General features: G+C 36.4%; 6 protein-coding genes and 1 pseudogene across 6 annotated transcripts; 1 reads left to right on the top strand and 6 right to left on the bottom strand.

Moving 5' to 3' along the window:
* Nucleotides 1-856: 856 nt before the first annotated feature.
* On the bottom strand, nucleotides 857-1,750 carry LOC108198329 (uncharacterized). The gene has a single exon (XM_017366086.1). It carries the CDS (start codon nucleotides 1,748-1,750, stop codon nucleotides 857-859), a length of 894 nt encoding a protein of 297 aa, XP_017221575.1.
* Nucleotides 1,751-3,310: 1,560 nt separating this feature from the next.
* LOC108194676 (abrin-b-like) lies at nucleotides 3,311-5,414 on the bottom strand. Its single transcript, XM_064082603.1, has 3 exons — nucleotides 5,392-5,414; nucleotides 4,638-5,237; nucleotides 3,311-4,514 (listed from the first exon to the last, which is right to left on the bottom strand). Coding segments are annotated over exons 1-3 (1,671 nt in total). The 5' UTR covers nucleotides 5,394-5,414; the 3' UTR covers nucleotides 3,311-3,445.
* A 2,728-nt stretch (nucleotides 5,415-8,142) lies between these two features.
* Nucleotides 8,143-10,341, top strand: LOC108194677 (uncharacterized; annotated as a pseudogene).
* Nucleotides 10,342-13,826: 3,485 nt separating this feature from the next.
* LOC135148514 (uncharacterized) lies at nucleotides 13,827-14,882 on the bottom strand. Its single transcript, XM_064083769.1, has one exon. The coding sequence runs from the start codon at nucleotides 14,880-14,882 to the stop codon at nucleotides 13,827-13,829; it is 1,056 nt and encodes a 351-aa protein (XP_063939839.1).
* A 1,506-nt stretch (nucleotides 14,883-16,388) lies between these two features.
* LOC108198326 (uncharacterized) lies at nucleotides 16,389-19,030 on the bottom strand. Its single transcript, XM_064083768.1, has 7 exons — nucleotides 18,710-19,030; nucleotides 18,234-18,665; nucleotides 17,962-18,144; nucleotides 17,611-17,879; nucleotides 17,419-17,495; nucleotides 17,015-17,334; nucleotides 16,389-16,736 (listed from the first exon to the last, which is right to left on the bottom strand). Exons 1-7 carry the CDS (start codon nucleotides 19,028-19,030, stop codon nucleotides 16,389-16,391), a joined length of 1,950 nt encoding a protein of 649 aa, XP_063939838.1.
* Nucleotides 19,031-19,054: 24 nt separating this feature from the next.
* LOC108198324 (uncharacterized) lies at nucleotides 19,055-20,608 on the bottom strand. The gene is made up of 3 exons (XM_017366083.2): nucleotides 20,509-20,608; nucleotides 19,974-20,100; nucleotides 19,055-19,862 (listed from the first exon to the last, which is right to left on the bottom strand). Exons 1-3 carry the CDS (start codon nucleotides 20,606-20,608, stop codon nucleotides 19,055-19,057), a joined length of 1,035 nt encoding a protein of 344 aa, XP_017221572.2.
* Nucleotides 20,609-22,890: 2,282 nt separating this feature from the next.
* Nucleotides 22,891-23,784, bottom strand: LOC135148513 (uncharacterized). Its single transcript, XM_064083767.1, has one exon. The coding sequence runs from the start codon at nucleotides 23,782-23,784 to the stop codon at nucleotides 22,891-22,893; it is 894 nt and encodes a 297-aa protein (XP_063939837.1).
* Between the last annotated feature and the right edge of the window lie 169 nt (nucleotides 23,785-23,953).

Raw genomic sequence — 23,953 nt, 5'->3', positions numbered from 1 at the left:
ATGCAATTTAAGATGTAGTTCTCAATGTACACACCTTCTGCCTGTCTGAGATGAAGGTATAAGTTCCCGTATTCTCTATCCCCAAGTCATCCTTTAATAAACCAAGGAACCAGTCCTAACTACTTGAGTTTTCAGCTTCAACTTGGGCCCAAGCAATCGGATACATACCCTCATTAGGATCCGTACCAACTGCAGTGATCAAGATGCCTCCAAAGGGTCCTTTTAGATGACATCCATCTAACCCTATTAAGGGTCTGCATCCATCTTTGAAACCTTCTTTCAAAGGTCCTAAACATACATAGAACCTTTTAAACCTCCTCCCCTCAATGCCTTGTTCTGCTGGCTCTGTCATTAACTTGATAGTTGATGTTGGCATCACCTTCTTCACTTCATTAGCATACTGATGCAACATCTTAAACTCTTCCTCATGTTTTCCAATGATATTAGCCTTGGCCTTCCTCAATGATCTATAAATCATATGCTCTGAAACATGACACTTTAAGTCATTTACCACTTTTGCCTGAAATGATGCTACAGCCCATTCAGGGTTCATCCTGATTTCATGCTCATAAGCTGCAGCTATCCATGTTGAATTAATTTGTTTTTGGACCCAAGTAGGGTTGCATGTGTGTGTTGTATGCAAAGTCTTGATTTGGATATTGCTGGACCTTTGTTGTTTGATTCCATAACATTTCCACTTGCAGCCTGGTTGACAGATCCACTTAATTTTATCACCTAAATTCTTCCTTAGTCTGACCCCTCTCTGGTGCAGGATGGCATGTTTCCTGAGAGCTTCTCTGAATGCTTTGCCACTGCTGAATAACATCCCCATTCTATGTCTGTAAGTTCATTGAATTCAGGGTATTTTGCCCCCCTGCTCATCACATGAAGATATGGCCATCCTCTCTACCTCACTGTCATAAGTACTTTGTGAGGATTCACTAGCATCATCTGGGTCATATTCTTCATCTGATCCATCCTTAACTTCCTTCTTAACACCTTCATCTGTATTTGCATTTGCATCTTCAAAATTCTCCTCAAAATTCTCCTCAAAATCCTCTTCAAAATTCTCTTCCAAATTCTCCTCAACTGGAGATTGAACTGCATCTTGTACATTTTCAACATTTTCTTCATTTGCAGGCTGCTCTTTCTCCTCAACTGGAGATTCTTCATGCACATCTTGTACATCTTCTTTGGCAGGCTGGTCTTTCTCCTCAACTTGTACATCTTCAACTGTTTTTTCCTTCCTCTTTCCCTTGGACTTAGCAACAGATTTACACTTCTTTCTCTTGGACTTAGCAACAGGTTCCTCCTCAACTTGCTTCTTCTTTCTTTTGTCTGGGCAGTCCTCCTCAATTTGTTTCTTTTTTCCCTTGTCTGGGCACTTCTCCTCAACTTTTTTCTCAACTTTCTTCTTTTTTCCCTTGGCAGGACACTTGTCATCACCCTCAACCATTTCCTCATCACCATCTATTATCACAGGAGTCTCAGGTGTGTTCTTGTAAAGACCCCTCAACATGGAATATCTACCCCTTTTCCTGGCCCTGTAGGGTGGATTTGGAGGTGGAATTCTCTTAGGCTTCTTCTTAGGTTTAGGGCAATCACTTTCACTTGAGTCCATGTTTGAACTATCTCCATGGAAGCTATTTTGCTCATCTTCTGCAGAAACCTCTTCTTTTGTATCATTCAACTTCTCCTCCACTTCAACCCTAATATCTTCTATCCTCTCAATTCTTTGATCAATTGCCATTTGTGTATAAGAAAAATCCCATTGTTCCCCAGAATAGGCTGGCATGTTGGAGGAAACATACAGCCTTATCATTTTGTAGTTGCACTCAACCAATGAAGATATAATACTAATGTCTCTCTCTGTCTCCAGGGGTGATAAATTTTCAGGGGTGAATTCAGCTTCATCACACTAATACCAAAGGTCAACCTTTTCCCCAACTATACCTACTTCTGCAATCATGGCCTCCATTTCATGTAAATTTAGACCCATGACAGAACACATATCAAAATAAGCTATCTTCCCACCCACATAACCAGTAATGTCTTCATTGACATGCCCACCATAGTGTAATTTAATAGTAAAATGAAGGCTCATATCTGCATAAGAAATTACAAGTTGGAGCGACAATAAAGCACATTTACACATAAAGTTGCAGCAATGAAGAGAATATTCTCACAAAAACATCACTTTTTACCACAAATGGACCACAATTAGAAAATGCAGCAGTTAAATGAGTAGCACATGGTATGTTTTCAGAAATGTAAACATAATGGGTCCACAACTTCCTAATTAAACCCTAATTACTTAAAGCACACATCAAATATAGTATAAAGGAATCTAAATGGGGCCAACAAATCTAATTAAACCCTAATTTGTATGCATGCTACTTAAAATGGGGGTTTGACGATATTGACATGCAGATATACAGCCTCGAAAAGGATGAAATTTACCTTCATAGTCGGGGATTTCTTTCCCATTTGGCAGCAGAGAAACGTCGCCTTCATCGGCGCCTTCACTTTTGTTTTGACTACTCCTTAATCTTCCTCTCATGATCTCTTCTTCCGAGTAATTAGGGTTTAGTAGCACTAATTTAGGGTTAATTAGTACTCGATTTAGGGTTTACAGAGGGGAGAGCGAGGGTCGAGAGAAGGGAGAGGAGTGTGTGTCTATTAGATTTTAGTTTGCGCGGGGCTTTACTTAGATTTAGATTAAAATCTCTTAATCACTTTTAATTAAACGAGGGTTTAGTGGTTTTAAATTTTAATAACGTTAGTTGGGCTTTAATTGCTAACGGTCCGTTATTTTTGGACGGAAAAGGTGCAATGTGCAGCGCGATAATTACCAGGGGGTGCACAATGCAATTAATAAAAGTTTGTTGACCGAAGTGCATATGGGCCCAAGTTATGAGGTGCATTTTGCAATTAACTCTTATGTAAAAGGTCAAGAAGTCTCTATAAGAAGTTGAGAATACTCGTTTTTAATGACTTATACTTTTTTTCTCAAACACTTTAATCATGCTTAAAATCTTAACTTATTTTAAATTCATTCAAACAGACACTATAGTATATATCTTTTGAATTTTCTCATAAAGTGCTTATTGATTGTTGAGTTTAAAAAAGAACTTTACTGAAAACGAGTAATTGAGTTTTTGCATGTCAATTTAGTCGACTGATGACCAATCTAGTAGGATAATGCAATTAAAGAGCTGATCACATAAGGAAACATAGACGTACACCATGGATACATGGTATGTATGCTCTAACATGAAAACCCTGCTACATGCAAACAGAATATCAGCAATAGATCATGATAAACTTCATTTATTCCAAGACCTTATTAATTTTACATGTGATATAGCATCACTTGTTTATTGTCTACTATTTAAGATCATTACAGTGGTCTTGATTCTTTATCCAGATAGCTCTGATTCACTAGCTAGAGAGTATTTATAGACCAAGTCTGCTCATCTGTAGGCGTATCTGCAGAGTATTCAACAAGTACTATGTTCTTAAGTTTATTAACTTCCAGAACATATTTATTGGCCGCGTCTGAAATGCTGTAATCGTAATTAAATAACCATCGTTCAGCATCACCTCCATCGCACGAATCAAGAACCACTGTTTTAACATCTTGGGAGGACTTTGAGGTCAGGCAGCTCGAGGTTGCAATATTAGGTCGGACAGTACCATCCGGATAAAGTTCCCATTTCTGCGCATTCGTGTTACTGCACTCGACCATTTGCACAGTATTACTGGCAGATGCTTGCATACACAAACTTTCGTAGCCAATAACAGGGGTCACTACAGGTTTAGTGCTATTGCTGAGGCGCCAACCCTGGCTTGATGCATATGTATTCTTTTCCACCGTCAACGCAGAGAACATATTCCCCTTGAAAGCGCTCAATGCTAATCCGGACTTGGGATTTTCAATGTTGCCATTATCATGTATGTTCCACTTGATGGCATCAGGAACAGTTGCTGTTGAGCAGTTGTAGATAGTCATGTTCTGTCCAGCTGTAAGACCCTTTGCGTTCAAGCACTTTCCACCAGATTGAATGCTCCCATCTCTCTTGATTGTCCAAAGTTGATTGGCTGCATTGTCAACGGACTTACATGCATACAAGATTATTGAGTCTCCGTCGTTAAAAAAGTTTGATTCTACATCAACACAGTAGCCATTGCGGCCGCTGATCAGGACAGTAGGTTCTGGAATGTTTTGACAAGTAACCGAGGAAGGTGGTGGAATAGCTATAGCTGGATGACAGTAGAAAAGAATGACCCCAATATTTAAGCGGAAGGTTATGAAGACTGAGGTGACAGACACATCTTGATTAGAACCAGTGGGCAATATAAATGGAGGATAGATTACACCACCAACTGAATTCGTAATTTTATTGGAGAGGTTTTTCCAGTCATCCTCAAAGGCGATCATGGCAGGAGTCGGTAGGAACACGGATGTACTATTATCATTTGAAATGTGTTGCAGCACAAGCTTCTCTACGTACCTGCATAAAATGTACAAAACATAAAGCTCCCTTTAAATTGAATCCTCTGTTTACCAAAACTAAATTGTAGTGTGTTACTTAGTTAACAGTAATTGAATTGTAAAACTCACTGTTATTAATTACCTGGATCGTACAGCATCTGAGATCATCTGAATGACAATGAGCATGGAAGAAGCCATAGCAGAGTCTTTTTTATCATAAAGAGCCTGTATGGCTTTATCTAATTCCCCAATTCCTAAATTAATACTTCCTCTTGTAGTGCCTGCGCTTTTCTCCAGAGCCGAGTAGGAAGAATTGAAAGGAAGCAAGGAACGTGTGGTGCCTACAAACACATTAGATGTTTCTGGACCATCTTGACCTGGAAAGAAATAAGCCTCGTACCCATTACGATAGCCAATTACATAAACATTGACTTTGTCTATCGCCAAAGTGATGCTTGTCCCAGCCGAATTGTAGAGTGTGACCTCAACATATCGATCAGCATTTGCCCAACTGGCCGCGTCTTTGAGCTGGGGAATGCCATAGATGGTGGACTGGCTTCCCATCCCATGTCGAAGATTGTGAATGAAATCACCGTACGTTGTTTGGGTGGCACCACGAGTGTAAAAGGGCAGCACACAATAATATTTCGATTGATGTCCATGCACACAAGTGCTGCTAGCAAGCCATGCTGCGGCAGCAAACAAAAGGAACCTTGAGAGTGTTACTGACATGACTTCTTGCCTGCAAAATATGCATCAACACATAAAATTATTACCATTGTTGCAGAGCTTCAACTAAGCCTTCAACAAATGAAAGAATACAAAAACCTTCACAGTGTTGAAATTACACAAATGAAATTCTCAGTTTGAACTCTGAGCTAAGATATGACACTTACATTGTGAGGATCTTGGTGTGTAACAATAAGGATCCTGTCTAGCTATTTATAGATTTTTTGCTTCCAGAAAATTATATTTCTTCTGAAGTTAATTTACACGTGAGTGAAACACAGAATTAGAATATTTAGGTTAATTAATAATTTCAAGAGTTAATTCTACAAGAACCAACTAAATGGTACCAGCTTGTTAATATTGTAATCAAAACAATGTTAATTTACTTTGCCCAATTCAGTATGCAAAAAAGGGAAAACACATTAGCTAATTGATACACAGTTAGCCTCTGTTTTTAATCTGTCCACTTCGGGACAAATCTGGATCGTAGACTTAGCATGCAATATCTAGTTTTATCTCACACCAAAGCATGGTGATCTAATTTCTTTCACCTAAGACCATGGTCGACGGTGGTGCTAAAATACCTAGCGTCGCTACTCCTCCTTCCGTCCACGTGATTTTTTATTTATACTAGCCTTTGACCCGTGCAAAGCACGGGCGGGTATATAGTTCGTAATTTATTATTTATAATTTAAATTTTAACATCATTTTATTAGTATTTTAGTATTAATGAATTAGATTTTAATTAAATTATATCCTGATTACTTGAAAATGGTTTTTTTGACAACAATAACTTTTAAGATTAGAGTTAGAAAGGGTTATGTAATGGTTCGTGTTTATATTGAAATAGAAGACGTTAAAGTTAAAAAAAGTTATATGAAAGTTCTTGTTAAAAGAAGATATTCAAAATTGTATATTTATAATTTTATTTATAACATCATTATAATTTTTTTAATGAATATTATATGATAATGGATTGTTATGAGTGTTTTTAGTATTTGAAACTGTTTAACAATATAATAGTAATAAATTTTTAATGAAATATTATATGATAATGGATTGTTATGAGTGTTTTTGGTATTTAAAACTATTTAATAATATAATACTAATAGACTCCATATTTGTAGACTTCTAGTACCAAAAGGAGAGTACCAAACCAAAAAATATAACTAAAACCTTGGACTACAAATTATACCCATGTTGGCTTATTATAGTATAGTATAGATTTTTATAAGCATTTGAAATTCTTATAAATTATAGTTTCATAATATTTTTCTTAATTTATTTTTTTAGCAAAAGTTTAAACATCAAATTTTTATTCAGGGAACAAAAAATAAAAGGTATTATGAAATTATACTTTATAGGAGTCTCAAAATACGTGTCAAAAAGTAACATAAACAACCTGGGACAGAGGGAGTATATTTTAGCACCAAATTAAAAAAGTACTTGTGATGTTACTTGTACTCCAATATGTATCTGTATTCACTCCAAATTAAATAAGACCAAATAATCTATATTTAATTAACTTTTCTAACATCTTTTAAATGAAATGAAACAAAAATTATCAAACTTGCTATTTCTCTATATTTCCCCACTTTCCTATTTATTATCTGGGCCGTGTCCAATCTTTCACGGATTTGTTTTTGAGTTCCTCCTAAAAAAGCTTCATATTAATTGAGTTGTTAGATTGCTTATATTGAATACAAATCTTTTCTATTTTTTTCATCTGTGACTTAGTTGACACTCACTCAACAATACCACAAGTATAGCGTTTTGCTATTTTAAAATGAAGTTTAAGCATCCAATTGGAATTTGATTTTTTGATAAGTGCTATATTATGGATATAACATCATTTTTAGCACCTTCACTGGACTTTCCTTTTAAGCTAAACATGTGCATCTATGTTAGGTACGAGTATCATTCTCGATTTTTCATCTTGCCCGATTTTTATTTTATAGCCGTAGGTCTGGTGTTTCTTAACGACAATGTAGAAGTATACCAATATACCATTTTCCTCGACGACGGCCAATTCTACCATCGTACTATAAAATGTTTATTCGACCATCACTATAAGCTAACGGAGAAGTAAATCAGCAAAGAAAAACTCACTCTCTTCGAGCACCCGGTCTACACTACTTTCATCATATCCTAGAGATATATGCATACAAGGATATACAGACTCTCGAGTGAACTTCAAATATTGAGGGAATGTGCCCTCTCATAAGAGTGGGGCATGTGCCCTCTCATAAGAGTGGGGCACGCTCTTGCTTGTATAAGACAATCTGATGTCCCTATATTCATGGGCCCATATCAATAATGATATTTTTATACAGGGGCGGACGCACATACTTACAAATGGGTTCCCAGGCACCCACTTGGGCCTGTGCTTAAAGTCTAATTTATAATAAAACTGATTTTGGAACCCACTAACATTTAATAAGGAACCCACCTCCACTTACTAACTTCCTGACCCAATACAAGTAAATGACTTGTTTTTAGTATATAAAAAGCCCAAAAACAAGTTCCACAGCCCAAGTAGCTAGATTAGCACGTAACAATTAATCGCACAACTCACCTATACTAAATTAATTATATCTCAATATTCATCTTACTGAGTTACTGCCACTCTGCTCTCTGATCATCTCGGTGAAAAATCCAATTGGCTCGCAATTTTGAATGCCTTGCTGAATCTGTTTGCTCCGCTGGTCTGCCATCATAATTTATTCTTCCTTACAATTTTTTGAGCTTCTCTTCTGTAAGTTATATCTTTCCTTTTACCTGTTCAATACCTAATTTTATGACTTAGCTTTTTGGATGTATAGATTTTATTGATTTATTTAATTTCTAATTGTTAAATAAATAAATGTTAATTGCTAAATAATAATCATGATTATTATTATGATTATTTACAGATTTAAATGGAAAGGTTCTTGAAAAGAAAAAATCCCGAGCCATCTCAACCCGTTACCAATGATATCTCGAATGAAAATCTTAATGTGTCTCGACCTAGTTCAACTCCCACAATGCCCAAACTAATTGATTTGAAAGAGCTTCCGTCGGATCCTTGTGATAGAAAAAGAATTCTAGATTATCATCCTAATCAACGAGATGAAATAAGAAGAACATACATACTTAGAGGGCCTACAAGACCTAAATGGTATGTATATCCAACAAAAATGATAGGGGATAAGCCGAGACGCTTTAGTCCTAAATGGTATGAAGACTTTGATTGGTTGAAGTATTAGAAGGTTTTAGTAGTTGGAATAAATTACATGAAAGACTTAAATCTCATGTTGGGGATGTTGGTAGTATTCATAATAGGGCAGTTAAACATTGTGGTGATCTAATGAAACAACATCAATCTATTGCTGTTGCTTTACATAAGCAAAGTGATATCACAAAGAATGAGTATCGGATTCGATCGACTAAATGCTTCAATTGATGTTTCAAGATATTTGTTGAATAGTGCACTACCTTTTCGTGGTCATGATGAGTCCGAGAACTCTTTTTATAGAGGACATTTTCTAGAAATGATAAAATACACTCAAAATCAAAATGAAAGTGTTCGGAAGGTAACATTACAAAATGCTCCGGGTAACAATCAAATGGTGTCTCCAAAGATTCAAAAGGATATTTGTCATTGTTTTGCACAAGAAATACTCAAATCTATTCTTGCAGAAATTGGTGATGATGTGTTTGCTTTATTAGTTGATGAGTCTAGTGATGTTTCGAAAAAGGAACAAATGGCAGTGGTTTTAAGATTTGTTGATGATACATGTGGTTTGATTAAAGAGAGATTTGTTGGTCTTGTTCATGTGAAGGAGACATCTTCTTTGACTCTTAAATTGGCAATCGATTCTTTACTTACTGAACTTGGTTTGAGCTTGAAAAAAATTAGAGGACAGGGTTATGATGGTGCAAGCAATATGCGTGGTGAGTTTAATGGGTTAAAAACCTTAATCTTGAAAGAAAATAGCTCGGCATATTATGTACATTGTTTTGCTCATCAACTTCAGTTAGTCATTGTAGCTATTGCTAAAAAACACTTTGCTGTTGGAGATTTCTTTGACATGATATCAGTCTTGATAAATGTGGTTGGTGGTTCTTGCAAACGAACAGATATGATTCGAGATAGTCAAAGAGAGAAAATGTTCAAAGAGATAGGATGTGGTGAAAAGGAAACTGGGCGTGGATTGAATCAAGAGCTTTCTCTAATTAGAGCTGGAGACACACGTTGGAGTTCTCATTACAAAACACTTTTGCGTTTGGTTGATTTGTATGAGGAAGTTATTGATGTGCTTGATTATGTTGAAAAGATGGGTGAAAAAGATGTGCAGAAACGTCAAGCAAATGGTCTTCAAATATATTTTACATCATTTGATTTTGTATTCTATTTGCACTTGATGTTGCACATTTTTGGGCTAACTGAATCTTTGACAAAAGCACTACAAAGAAAAGATCAAGATATCTTGAATGCTATTTCATTGGTGAAATCAACTAATCGGCAATTACAGAAGTTTAGACTTGAGGGATGGGCTCCTCTTTTAGAGAAGATCTTTTCTTTTTGTGAAAAGCATGGCATTGAAAAGTTGAACATGACAGATCCATTCATTAACCCAAAAAATAGACGACAAAAAACGGGAATCACGTATGAACATTATTATTCTTATGATTGTTTTAATGTTGTTGTGGATATGCAACTTGCAGAGTTTAATGATCGTTTTAATGAGGTGAATTCTGAGTTGCTAATTTGTATGGCTGCTTTGGATCCACGCGATTCATTTGGTGCATTTGACTCATTGCAGTTGACGAGGTTAGTTGATTTCTATCCCGATGATTTTAGTTCTATGGATAAGATTGCTAAGAAAAAATTTTCTTATCCTTTACTCTATCGGTTACTGAAACTTGCATTGGTTTTACCGGTAGCAACTGCCACGGTTGAGAGATGCTTTTCAACGATGAAACTTGTGAAGTCGTATTTGCGCAACCGAATTGGCGATGATTATCTAAATGATTGTCTTATCTCAGCTATAGAAAAAGAAGCGCTTGCCAAAGTTACAAATGATGATGTAATAGATCGTTTTCAAAAGATGAAAACGCGTAGGGAACAAGTTTAAAATGTAAAATATTTCCCATGTTAATGTATTTCGTACTATTTACCATTATTATTGCATTTTTTTATTTTAACATTTATATTAGGAACCCACTAGAATAAATTCCTGGGTCCGCCACTGTTTTTATAAACATTCTTGATCATATTTTGGGCCTAACATTTAGGGATGTTTGGTTCATGGTTAATGAACTCTGTTAATAGGTGGTTAAATCATACTCTTCCCACATCTTAAATTTCCATATCATTATTTTTCCCGTTAACTCAAATTCCTATTCCCAACCTTAATTTAAAGGTCCCCTTAGTCTTTTTTTGCAAGTACTAGAACACAAGAATCAACAATTTATCATCAGGTGATCATGTGTACTTATGCTCTAATACCACTTGTTGGGTCAGCCCTAACTCCACAACAGTACGATATTGTCTGCTTTGGGCTTAACCCGCACGACTTTGTTTTTGGGCACCTCTCAGAAGGCCTCGTACTATTGGAGTTGTTCTGGCTGCTTATATTCTAGCTTTATACCCCTCCCACAACCAATGTGGGACAACTCCTAACAACTAGCTCAGTAGAAATACAGTACGAAGGCTAATGCATTGATAAGCCTTTCTTTTAAAACTTGAAATATTGATCTTTAAGTTCTTTTAGCTATTTATTAGTAGTTGCATTATATCTGTGCTACATTAATTAACGAGCTGGTAATTTATAGTATTCTTTTGAAATTTAAACTAAAATGCATTCTTGCTTTTAAAATAACAACGAATTTTGTATGGACTACAGAAGACTAATACAGAAATTTGTCCACCAGATCGGTTGAGTCTTGCTAAAGCCAACTGGGTAATGGCTATGTGCCAAATATCCTTTACTAGTATGTGCTTGCCCGCTTCTCATGGGCAGGCAATATTCTTTCGAATTTTTTTTTTATATAAATTTAATGTTTTTATATTAATATTTAAATTTATATATAATATATGTTCGGTGTTTTATTTTAGCTATTTACATACATCTACACTAATTTTCTTATTTAGTCTCCTCCGTTTTAAATATAACCCACTTCTCTCTCAATTTCGGCTCTTCTTCCTCATTTTCAAACGACTTTACCAAATCCTATATCAATCTTCCTGCTTTTCCGAATTTGTATTAAATGGTGTATGTCCATATTGCAAAATAACATATTCACATCGTCTTAAAGAATATACATGTTCATGTTCACTCATTCCGCACATAATTCTCATTAAAAATCCATTAATCAAAACCATTCTAATACCAAGGACTGATAATTAAATATTATATAGAGATTAACATACGTTAGCATATATGATTATAAAAGTTCAGGCGTGTGATGAATGCATGTTTTACTCTCGTCAAATATACAAGATACGTGATCTTGTCACAAAGTCTTGCAAGTAGACCCGGCCATTCGGGCGGCCGAGGCGGTTCGGGCCGGTTCAAACGGCCGGGGCGGTTCGGGCCGGTTCAAACGGTTTTCGAACCGTCATAAGTGGAACCGTAAATAATCTTATAACTATATAGAAGGGAAAGTTGAGTAGTTCTCGTATCACTCATCAATTATCCTTGACAAAATTCAACTAAGCAACTACAACGATAAGCAAAGAAAAAAGGCTATTTCCGACCAGAAATTCAACCAATGATTATTTTTGGCCGTAAACGGTCAAAAATAAAAACGGTCGAAATTAAATATTTCAACCAAAATTCGGTCGAAAATATTTTCAGTCGAATTTAGTTTTGTTTTTTGATTAAACTATTTTATAGCTATAGTATCTGTTCGATACCTGAATTCTGATATTGGTGAGAGTCGAACCCAAGATTTGGGGACGACTAAAGTATGGCTTTACCACTTGGTCGAAAATAGAAATAAATTCGACCTTTTTTCGTCGGTCAAAAATTTTCAGGGCAAAATAATTGGGAGAAATTTCCAACCAAAAAAATTTTCAACTAATTTCGACCATTTCTGGCCGAATTTAATAATTTCAACCATTTATGATCGAAAATATTTTGATGGCAACATGAAGGGGGAAAAGTTCCCGCCCAAAAAATTTCAACTAATTTCGACCATTTTGGTCGAATTTATTAATTTCGACAATTTCTAGTCGAATTTAATAATTTCAACCATTTATGATTGAATTTATTTTGACCTCAAAATGAAGGGGGAAAGTTCCCGCCCAAAATTTTTGAGCGGAAAAATTATCGCCCAATTCTGGTCAAAAAAATTTGAACTAATTTCGATCATGTTTGGTTTAATTTAATAATTTCGATCATTTCTGGTCGAATTTAATAATTTCGACCATTTTTTTTTGAAATTATGAATGCTGCTAGTTTAATATAAATAATTATATATACCAACATAAAAATTAAAACAAAGAAGAATATCATTTGTCATGTGTTGAGATAAATTTTAAGAAATTAATTTTGACGCTCATAATCGGTAAGCTCGGATTTTGAGAATGCAAAATGTTTTACTAACTGTATTGGTAAGTTTCTCCCATCCTCTAACTGTTGGCTTTGCATTTTCTGCTTCTTTTAATATGTCTTCAGGGGTTCTCTGCTTATCAGACACATGCTTGGAAGATCGGTGCTTCGATATCAATCAAAAATTATAGATGAAATATGAATATAGTTGCTGAAAATGGGGTGGAAAACCGGACAGTAGATTCCACTGTTATTTTCTTTTTAAAATGTGATGTGTTAAATTTGTCCGGATTTGGTCGAATTCAACATTTATAAATTCAACTAATTTCGGTCGAAATTATACTTTTTGGGCGTTGAATTTAAAATTTTCAATTTTTTGACAAATATTTGAAATTTTCAAATTTTAGAATTTCAGACTTTCGGTCGAATTTAAATTTCGACGAAATTTGGTCGAAATTAAGAAATTACATATTTTCGACCAAGTTTTCAAATTCGACCATAATCTGACGGTCAAAAATAGTCGTTTTTCTTATAGTGACATTAGAGATTATTAAACTATTATAATATCAATAAAATAAGGGAATTGATAAATAAACTCCTCAGATTACTATTTAAGCTCCAAATTTGACTTTTTAAATAATAAATTACATATTTGTCCAAACTTCTTGATTCATTTTTCCATTATTCAATATACATAAATAATATATGTACAAATATAGTTTAACTGAACATCTAGAATAGAACAAAATCATTTGTTAACAAAAAATAAAATTAAAAAAATAATATTTATCTCCACAAAATATCAAAGCATCTGCATGATGCCGAAACAAGTAAAAATAAACCAAAAACTCCCAGGCAAATACCAACTGCAAACCAACACCCATACAGCCAAAGTTAAAAATACAAAACCCAAATACATAGACCAGAGGAACATGGGGTCACTAATTAAAAAATTTGAGCAGCAAACAACACTTAACCAAAATCCTGTATAAACCAGAATAACACCAAAAGCTGGAAAACCAGATTAATCCATACTGACTTAATAATCAATCCGCAGACACATACTACACTGCTTTTTCATGAGGATGTTGCTTTTTCATGCTGCAAGTGCGAGAATTGTGTCCAATACCCTGACACATACTACACTTTCTTAGATCTTGAAGTTCAAAAGCTGAATGATCACGAGTTGTAGAGCTCTTATTTTTCTTATTTTTTGCACCAACCGGACGGCCTTTGTGAGGAATAATTTGTGGTTCAAGTGTTGTTGGAGCAGGAGCATCAAGAAACAGAGTGATTTGTCTTTTAATATCTTCCTTTTGTACTAGGGGCTGCTTGTGATATTTAGCTCGAAACTCTTCAAGGAGGATATCAATGTCTTCATTCCGATCAATCTGTAAATCATTACTATCAGGAAATGATTGTGTATCAATTCTCCAATGAGGATGAATGTCGCTAAGATGCAATACATTTCCTTCCTTTAATTCTCTTATCTTATGCGCACACAGAAGTCCCATAGATCTTGAGAAATGTGTTTTGCAAGTGTTCAGAATTCCCGGTGTCATGGCTATCTCATGTTGTTTATATAATTGACCAAGAGCAAACACTGAAATATAACAAACAAGTTCTTGAAATAAAGGAATATGATATTTATGTGGTATACGCACCTTTTCACTTGCAATCCTTGTTTTTATTTCCTGATACTGATTTTCAATTGCAAGACAAATCTTGTTCTTCACCTCACGGATATCCCCTGTAGATACGTATAGATATTGTTTCAGAACAACATGAGCACCTTCTGCCCTTGAAGTGGCATGATTACCCAAGTGCAAAAAAGCATTTGTCCAGGCAAATACAAACCTATCCTTGTACGGAATCCATGTCGCATTAATGTAATTTAGTAAAGATGCATTTTCCATGTATTGAGCTTCAAACAGATTCATATTTTGATCGAAAGAAGATTGATCAGGAGACTGAATCAAGTTTGTCCAGGTTGATAGAAATGCATTCCATCCTTCTTTATCATCAAAAAATCTTTTACATTTTGCAAGGATGTTTTTTTCAATATGCCAAACACAAAGAAGGTGTCCTGTATTCGGAAAGACAACTTTTATAGCATTCATCAAAGCAATCTCTCTATCAGAAACAATAACTTGAGGTTTGATCCCACCTAAAACTTTTAAGTGTTTTGACCGAGCAGTTAAAAATATTATTTTTTAATTTTTTTTTGAATTAAAATATATAATCAAAATTTTAATTCACAAAAAAAATCAATGAAAAATAATAATTTTTACCATCCAGTCAACTCACCTAAAAATGTGTGCCAAAAGTCCAAACGTCAAATAATAAAAAATAGAGAAAATAATATTATACGGAATAAATAATAATTATGAACTCCAACGAGAAGTCCTTTACACATATCTGCAAATGCTTCTTTTTCCTTTCGGGCTTGCATATGCACCACAAATCAAAAAAGTATTATTGCATTGAATATTTACTGTATATAGGCGGTGGTTGACTGACACATAAAAGCCCGGCTTGAGGTTTATAATTTAGAAGCAGTTATTCATATCATTTATGTAAAGAGTTATTTGCAAAATGCACCCCATAACTTCGGCCCATATGCACTTCGGTCAACAAACTTTTATTAATTGCATTGTGCATCCCCCTGGTAATTATCGCGCTGCACATTGCACCTTTTCCGTCCAAGTCCGTTAAGTGTGAAGGACTAAGTGTGCTTAACGTTAGTTGTCAGTGATTAAGGGTCAGGGGCATAATTGGAAATTCAAGTTTAAACGGTCTTCTCTCCCCCAAATCAGCTATATATGTCATTGAAAAGCATATTTAGCCCTAAACAAATAACATCATCTTCTTCTCATTTTCAGAAACGATGGCAGAGCATTGTGGGTGTGGGAACATCATTGTTGTGAGAACATCATGGACTGATTCAAATCCTGGCCGGCGTTTCATGTCTTGCGATCGTTGTCGGTATTTCCGGTGGATTGATGCCCCATTATGTGAGCGTGCAAGAATCATCATCCCAGGCTTGTTACGCAAAATCAACACTCTTGAAGCACAAGTAAATCGAGCTGTCGGTCCTGGGGTTCAGTGAAGGGGACGTTTCATCAAGCCAAAAAGAAGTGAAGCAAGTGGAGTCAGTTTGTGGTTGCAAAACATCACTGACTTTAATAATTTTTACTTGGATTGTGATCTTTATTTATTGTTTGTGCAAGGTAGAAGAGGCAGGAGAGATCTGATGTAGGCTTGTAGCATGCACCTGTGTAATTTCTATGTTTAAAGCAAGTTGTAATGAATGGTGTTTATTGTTGGTTTGAATGAATTTTTCCAACCAACCGAAATGAATGTACCAACCTAGACAGATGGAGAGCATAAATGCTAGAAAACAACAAATTTTGAAGAGATTAAAAACTATCATAACCAAGAGAGATTAGAGCTTAAATGCAGTGATTATCTTACAAAAGAGATTGCCAAATCTTAGTCATAATACATGTACGAAATATTAGTCTAGAAATCAAGTACCAAATGCAAGCACAAAAGAGACAATACAGCTTTCAAATCTTAGTCTTAATACAAGTAGGAAATAATTGTCTTAGCCATAGAAGACCATTCTACTTCTTCCCCTTCCTCAATGCAGCTTGCAGTTGTCCAAGAGTTGCATAGTTCTTCCCATCCTTCTGAAAATATTCCACCCCTGAAGGCCCTGATTGAGCTGGTGCTTTAAAGGGCTTTACAATTCCTCCGTGTGTTGCAACTGGCTTTGCAAACTGAAAAGGGGTTGATCTGGGATGGAGCCTTGCAGTTGCCTTGGTTCTTGGTGACTTTGTTGGTGAAGGATTGGGATGATTTTGTGCATACAATTCATTTTGAGCTCGTTGAAGCTCTGCCAGTTTTTGTTGCAATTCCTCTTCACTCTGTTCAGTCTGTTTTTCCTTCCTTTTTCTGTCTTCATCCACTTTCTGCAAAAGAGCAAGAAGTTGTAAAAATACAATGAAGAGAAACTAACAAAAGACTAATTAGTTGTAAAAATTTGACCTTAGAAGTGCAAGTTCGTAAGTTGTGTCCTTGTTCCTTGCAATAGGAACACCTTGTTCTTGGTGCTTCCCACTTCTTGCTGCCTTCTTCCTGTACTTCTTTCCTTTCTGGAGGTGCTTGTTTCTGTGTACATAAAAGGTTGATATTAGTGTTGTTGGGTGAATGGTGTCCACATATTAAGAGTTAAATGGATAGAAAAAACCTTTAGTGGACAGCCTCTGACATTATGCTCCCACTGGCCACAGTGGCCACATTTTAAACTGGTGCCTACTCTTTTGAGCATAGTTGGATCATTTGCCCTTGTTTGCACTTGATCATTTTTTTTGTCCCTATTCTTCTTGGGCCTTCCAGGTGCAATTCTTTTGATTGGAGGAAGAGGACCTTCTTGTTCAGTAACTTCCCAATAGGGCTCTCCACTAATGGGCTCCAGGATATGACCATACACCTGCAAGTAGGTCTCTTTTCTGTAGCAGTCATGTATGAAGTCCAAAGGATCCAATTTCCTGAAGTAGATGCAGGCCACTGCATGATAACAAGGTATCCCACTCAACTACCACTTTCTACAAGCACATGTTTTTTGTTTCAAGTCACAGACAACCTCATGACCTCCAACAGACATTGTGACATGGTACTTGTCCCCATCATTCCAAACAGGAGAGCATTTAGAGGCTAAATCTATGGACCTACAAATTTCACAACTCCAACAAAGCAAAACATCTAAAAAACATAGGAAAAATAGCAGGAATACAAGTGAAATCACCTAGAAAACTAGTAAAATACATGTAAAGTGCAGCTTACTTTTGAAGTTTCTTCATGGTCTTTGTGCAGAATCTGACATTCATTTTCTCCATTTTTGTCTTCCTTTTTTGAATTCTTGCCATACATGATTTGTGTATATTCTTAAACAATGTCACAATCACATTGTCTCTATATTTGTTTAGTGCATGGTTGAAGACCTCACAATTATTGTTGACAAAAGTATCCGACTTGCAGATTTCCCTAAATCCTGACCTAGACCATTGTGATCTAGGTTTCGCTGCCAACCACTCATAAGCTTTCTTGTTTAACTGCAATAAAAACATAAACAGTAGAGTTCATGATATGAAATAGACAATGTTTAATAAACTCAATATAAGTTAAAGACATCACCTCTAATTTCAAGGTTGTCATGTTGATGTTAAAGAAATAGTCAGTGGTGGATTTTGCAGCAAGCCACATCTGTCTAGTGACCCCAATCCCTTTGAATTCTTTCTTCATGTTACCATATAGATGCATGACACAAAATCTAAATTCTGATTCTGAAAAATGTGTCTCAAATGCAGTGACTAGGCCCTATAAAAGCAGATAAATACAGTGATTAAGTACAAATAAATTCCTCAATGTAGAAATGCAATTTAAGATGTAGTTCTCAATGTACACACCTTCTGCCTGTCTGAGATGAAGGTATAAGTTCCCGTATTCTCTATCCCCAAGTCATCCTTTAATAAACCAAGGAACCAGTCCCAACTACTTGAGTTTTCAGCTTCAACTTGCGCCCAAGCAATCGGATACATACCCTCATTAGGATCCGTACCAACTGCAGTGAGCAAGATGCCTCCAAAGGGTCCTTTTAGATGACATCCATCTAACCCTATTAAGGGTCTGCATCCATCTTTGAAACCTTCTTTCAAAGGTCCTAAACATACATAGAACCTTTTAAACCTCCTCCCCTCAATGCCTTGTTCTGCTGGCTCTGTCATTAACTTGATAGTTGATGTTGGCATCACCTTGTTCACTTCATTAGCATACTGATACAACATCTTAAACTCTTCCTCATGTTTTCCAATGATATTAGCCTTGGCCTTCCTAATGCTCTATAAATCATATGCTCTGAAACATGACACTTTAAGTCATTTACCACTTTTGCCTGAAATGATGCTACAGCCCATTCAGGGTTCATCCTGATTTCATGCTCATAAGCTGCAGCTATCCATGTTGAATTAATTTGTTTTTGGACCCAAGTAGGGTTGCATGTGTGTGTTGTATGCAAAGTCTTGATTTGGATATTGCTGGACCTTTGTTGTCTGATTCCATAACATTTCCACTTGCAGCCTGGTTGACAGATCCACTTAATTTTATCACCTAAATTCTTCCTTAGTCTGACCCCTCTCTGGTGCAGGATGGCATGTTTCCTGACAGCTTCTCTGAATGCTTTGCCACTGCTGAATAACATCCCCATTCTATGTCTGTAAGTTCATTGAATTCAGGGTATTTTTTCCCCCTGCTCATCACATGAAGATATGGTCATCCTCTCTACCTCACTGTCATAAGTACTTTGTGAGGATTCACTAGCATCATCTGGGTCATATTCTTCATCTGATCCATCCTTAACTTCCTTCTTAACACCTTCATCTGCATTTGCATTTGCATCTTCAAAATTCTCCTCAAAATCCTCTTCTAAATTCTCTTCCAAATTCTCCTCAACTGGAGATTGAACTGCATCTTGTACATTTTCAACATTTTCTTCATTTGCAGGCTGCTCTTTCTCCTCAACTGGAGATTCTTCATGCACATCTTGTACATCTTCTTTGGCAGGCTGGTCTTTCTCCTCAACTTGTACATCTTCAACTGTTTTTTCCTTCCTCTTTCCCTTGGACTTAGCAACAGATTTACACTTCTTTCTCTTGGACTTAGCAACAGGTTCCTCCTCAACTTGCTTCTTCTTTCCTTTGTCTGGGTAGTCCTCCTCAATTTGTTTCTTTTTTCCCTTGTCTGGGCACTTCTCTTCAACTTTCTTCTCAACTTTCTTCTCAACTTTCTTCTTTTTTCCCTTGGCAGGACACTTGTCATCACCCTCAACCATTTCCTCATCACCATCTATTATCACAGGAGTCTCAGGTGTGTTCTTGTAAAGACCCCTCAACATGGAATATCTACCCCTTTTTCTGGCCCTGTAGGGTGGATTTGGAGGTGGAATTCTCCTAGGCTTCTTCTTAAGTTTAGGGCAATCACTTTCACTTGAGTCCCATTGTTCCCCAGAATAGGCTGGCATGTTGGAGGAAACAAACAGCCTTATCATTTTGTAGTTTCACTCAACCAATGAAGATAGGATACTAATGTCTCTCTCTGTCTCCAGGGGTGATAAATTTTCAGGGGTGAATTCAGCTTCATCACACAAATACCAAAGGTCAACCTTTTCCCCAACTATACCTACTTCTGCAATCATGGCCTCCATTTCAAGTAAATTTAGATCCATGACAGAACACATATCAAAATAAGCTATCTTCCCACCCACATAACCAGTAGTGTCTTCATTGACATGCCCACCATAGTGTCATTTAATAGTAAAATGAAGGCTCATATCTGCATAAGAAATTACAAGTTGGAGCGACAATAAAGCACATTTACACATAAAGTTGCAGCAATGAAGAGAATATTCTCACAAAAACATCACTTTTTAACACAAATGGACCACAATTAGAAAATGCAGCAGTTAAATGAGTAGCACATGGTATGTTTTCAGAAATGTAAACATAATGGGTCCACAACTTCCTAATTAAACCCTAATTACTTAAAGCACACATCAGATATAGTATAAAGGAATCTAAATGGGGCCAACAAATCTAATTAAACCCTAATTTGTATGCATGCTACTTAAAAGGGGGGTTTGACGATATTGACATGCAGATATACAGCTTCGAAAAGGATGAAATTTACCTTCATAGTCGAGGATTTCTTTCCCATTTGGCAGCAGAGAAACGTCGCCTTCATTGGCGCCTTCACTTTTGTTTTGACTACTCCTTAATCTTCCTCTCATGATCTCTTCTTCCGAGTAATTAGGGTTTAGTAGCACTAATTTAGGGTTAATTAGTACTCGATTTAGGGTTTACAGAGGGGAGAGCGAGGGTCGAGAGAAGGGAGAGGAGTGTGTGTCTATTAGATTTTAGTTTGCGCGGGGCTTTACTTAGATTTAGATTAAAATCTCTTAATCACTTTTAATTAAACGAGGGTTTAGTGGTTTTAAATTTTAATAACGTTAGTTGGGCTTTAATTGCTAACGGTCCGTTATTTTTGGACGGAAAAGGTGCAATGTGCAGCGCGATAATTACCAGGGGGTGCACAATGCAATTAATAAAAGTTTGTTGACCGAAGTGCATATGGGCCCAAGTTATGAGGTGCATTTTGCAATTAACTCTTATGTAAAAGGTCAAGAAGTCTCTATAAGAAGTTGAGAATACTAGTTTTTAATGACTTATACTTTTTTTCTCAAACACTTTAATCATGCTTAAAATCTTAACTTATTTTAAATTCATTCAAACAGACCTATAGTATATATCTTTTGAATTTTCTCATAAGGTGCTTATTGATTGTTGAGTTTAAAAAAGAACTTTACTGAAAACGAGTAATTGAGTTTTTGCATGTCAATTTAGTCGACTGATGACCAATCTAGTAGGATAATGCAATTAAAGAGCTGATCAGTGACATGGTACTTGTCCCCACCATTCCAAACATGAGAGCATTTAGAGGCCAAATCTATGGACCTACAAATTTCACAAGTCCAACAAAGCAAAACATCTAAAAAAACATAGGAAAAATAGCAGGAATACAAGTGAAATCACCTAGAAAACTAGTAAAATACATGTAAAGTGCAGCTTACTTTTGAAGTTTCTTCATGGTCTTTGTGCAGAATATGACATTCATTTTCTCCATTTTTGTCTTCCTTTTTTGAATTCTTGCCATACATGATTTGTGTATATTCTTGAACAATGTCACAATCCCATTGTCTCTATATTTGTTTAGTGCATGGTTGAAGACCTCACAATTATTGATGACAAAAGTATCCGACTTGCAGATTTCCCTAAATCCTGACCTAGACCATTGTGATCTAGGTTTCGCTGCCAACCACTCATAAGCTTTCTTGTTTAACTGCAATAAAAACATAAACAGTAGAGTTCATGATATGAAATAGACAATGTTTAATAAACTCAATATAAGTTAAAGACATCACCTCTTTCAAGGCTGTCATGTTGATGTTAAAGAAATAGTCGGTGGTGGATTTTGCAGCAAGCCACATCTGTCTAGTGACCCCAATCCCTTTGAATTATTTCTTCATGTTACCATATAGTTGCATGACACAGAATCTAAATTCTGATTCTGAAAAATGTGTCTCAAGTGCAGTGACTAGGCCCTATAAAAGCAGATAAATGCAGTGATTAAGTACAAATAAATTGCTCAATGTAGAAATGCAATTTAAGATGTAGTTCTCAATGTACACACCTTCTGCCTGTCTGAGATGAAGGTATAAGTTCCCGTATTCTCTATCCCCAAGTCATCCTTTAATAAACCAAGGAACCAGTCCTAACTACTTGAGTTTTCAGCTTCAACTTGGGCCCAAGCAATCGGATACATACCCTCATTAGGATCCGTACCAACTGCAGTGATCAAGATGCCTCCAAAGGGTCCTTTTAGATGACATCCATCTAACCCTATTAAGGGTCTGCATCCATCTTTGAAACCTTCTTTCAAAGGTCCTAAACATACATAGAACCTTTTAAACCTCCTCCCCTCAATGCCTTGTTCTGCTGGCTCTGTCATTAACTTGATAGTTGATGTTGGCATCACCTTCTTCACTTCATTAGCATACTGATGCAACATCTTAAACTCTTCCTCATGTTTTCCAATGATATTAGCCTTGGCCTTCCTCAATGATCTATAAATCATATGCTCTGAAACATGACACTTTAAGTCATTTACCACTTTTGCCTGAAATGATGCTACAGCCCATTCAGGGTTCATCCTGATTTCATGCTCATAAGCTGCAGCTATCCATGTTGAATTAATTTGTTTTTGGACCCAAGTAGGGTTGCATGTGTGTGTTGTATGCAAAGTCTTGATTTGGATATTGCTGGACCTTTGTTGTTTGATTCCATAACATTTCCACTTGCAGCCTGGTTGACAGATCCACTTAATTTTATCACCTAAATTCTTCCTTAGTCTGACCCCTCTCTGGTGCAGGATGGCATGTTTCCTGAGAGCTTCTCTGAATGCTTTGCCACTGCTGAATAACATCCCCATTCTATGTCTGTAAGTTCATTGAATTCAGGGTATTTTGCCCCCCTGCTCATCACATGAAGATATGGCCATCCTCTCTACCTCACTGTCATAAGTACTTTGTGAGGATTCACTAGCATCATCTGGGTCATATTCTTCATCTGATCCATCCTTAACTTCCTTCTTAACACCTTCATCTGTATTTGCATTTGCATCTTCAAAATTCTCCTCAAAATTCTCCTCAAAATCCTCTTCAAAATTCTCTTCCAAATTCTCCTCAACTGGAGATTGAACTGCATCTTGTACATTTTCAACATTTTCTTCATTTGCAGGCTGCTCTTTCTCCTCAACTGGAGATTCTTCATGCACATCTTGTACATCTTCTTTGGCAGGCTGGTCTTTCTCCTCAACTTGTACATCTTCAACTGTTTTTTCCTTCCTCTTTCCCTTGGACTTAGCAACAGATTTACACTTCTTTCTCTTGGACTTAGCAACAGGTTCCTCCTCAACTTGCTTCTTCTTTCTTTTGTCTGGGCAGTCCTCCTCAATTTGTTTCTTTTTTCCCTTGTCTGGGCACTTCTCCTCAACTTTTTTCTCAACTTTCTTCTTTTTTCCCTTGGCAGGACACTTGTCATCACCCTCAACCATTTCCTCATCACCATCTATTATCACAGGAGTCTCAGGTGTGTTCTTGTAAAGACCCCTCAACATGGAATATCTACCCCTTTTCCTGGCCCTGTAGGGTGGATTTGGAGGTGGAATTCTCTTAGGCTTCTTCTTAGGTTTAGGGCAATCACTTTCACTTGAGTCCATGTTTGAACTATCTCCATGGAAGCTATTTTGCTCATCTTCTGCAGAAACCTCTTCTTTTGTATCATTCAACTTCTCCTCCACTTCAACCCTAATATCTTCTATCCTCTCAATTCTTTGATCAATTGCCATTTGTGTATAAGAAAAATCCCATTGTTCCCCAGAATAGGCTGGCATGTTGGAGGAAACATACAGCCTTATCATTTTGTAGTTGCACTCAACCAATGAAGATATAATACTAATGTCTCTCTCTGTCTCCAGGGGTGATAAATTTTCAGGGGTGAATTCAGCTTCATCACAC

The sequence above is a fragment of the Daucus carota genome, chromosome 8, assembly GCF_001625215.2.
Source record: "Daucus carota subsp. sativus chromosome 8, DH1 v3.0, whole genome shotgun sequence".
In the NCBI taxonomy this organism is placed as follows: domain Eukaryota; kingdom Viridiplantae; phylum Streptophyta; class Magnoliopsida; order Apiales; family Apiaceae; genus Daucus; species Daucus carota.
This window is presented reverse-complemented; position numbering and strand designations above follow the sequence as displayed.

Excerpts from the sequence above, each read along its gene's own strand:
- LOC108198329 (XM_017366086.1), bottom strand. The coding sequence starts at position 1,750 with ATGGCAATTGATCAAAGAATTGAGAGGATAGAAGATATTAGGGTTGAA.
- LOC108194676 (XM_064082603.1), bottom strand. Across the intron at positions 4,515-4,637 it reads TCAGATGCTGTACGATCCAG|GTACGTAGAGAAGCTTGTGC; the intron begins GTAATTAATAAC and ends CATTTTATGCAG.
- LOC135148514 (XM_064083769.1), bottom strand. The coding sequence starts at position 14,882 with ATGAATGCTATAAAAGTTGTCTTTCCGAATACAGGACACCTTCTTTGT.
- LOC108198326 (XM_064083768.1), bottom strand. The coding sequence starts at position 19,030 with ATGGGGATGTTATTCAGCAGTGGCAAAGCATTCAGAGAAGCTGTCAGG. Across the intron at positions 18,666-18,709 it reads CATCATTTCAGGCAAAAGTG|AGCATTAGGAAGGCCAAGGC; the intron begins GTAAATGACTTA and ends TATGATTTATAG. Across the intron at positions 16,737-17,014 it reads TCAGAGGCTGTCCACTAAAG|AAAGTGGATGAAGACAGAAA; the intron begins GTTTTTTCTATC and ends GCTCTTTTGCAG.
- LOC108198324 (XM_017366083.2), bottom strand. The coding sequence starts at position 20,608 with ATGAGAGGAAGATTAAGGAGTAGTCAAAACAAAAGTGAAGGCGCCAAT. Across the intron at positions 20,101-20,508 it reads AGAAATCCTCGACTATGAAG|ACACTACTGGTTATGTGGGT; the intron begins GTAAATTTCATC and ends ATGTCAATGAAG. Across the intron at positions 19,863-19,973 it reads GGGGAAAAGGTTGACCTTTG|GCTGTTTGTTTCCTCCAACA; the intron begins GTATTTGTGTGA and ends CAAAATGATAAG.
- LOC135148513 (XM_064083767.1), bottom strand. The coding sequence starts at position 23,784 with ATGGCAATTGATCAAAGAATTGAGAGGATAGAAGATATTAGGGTTGAA.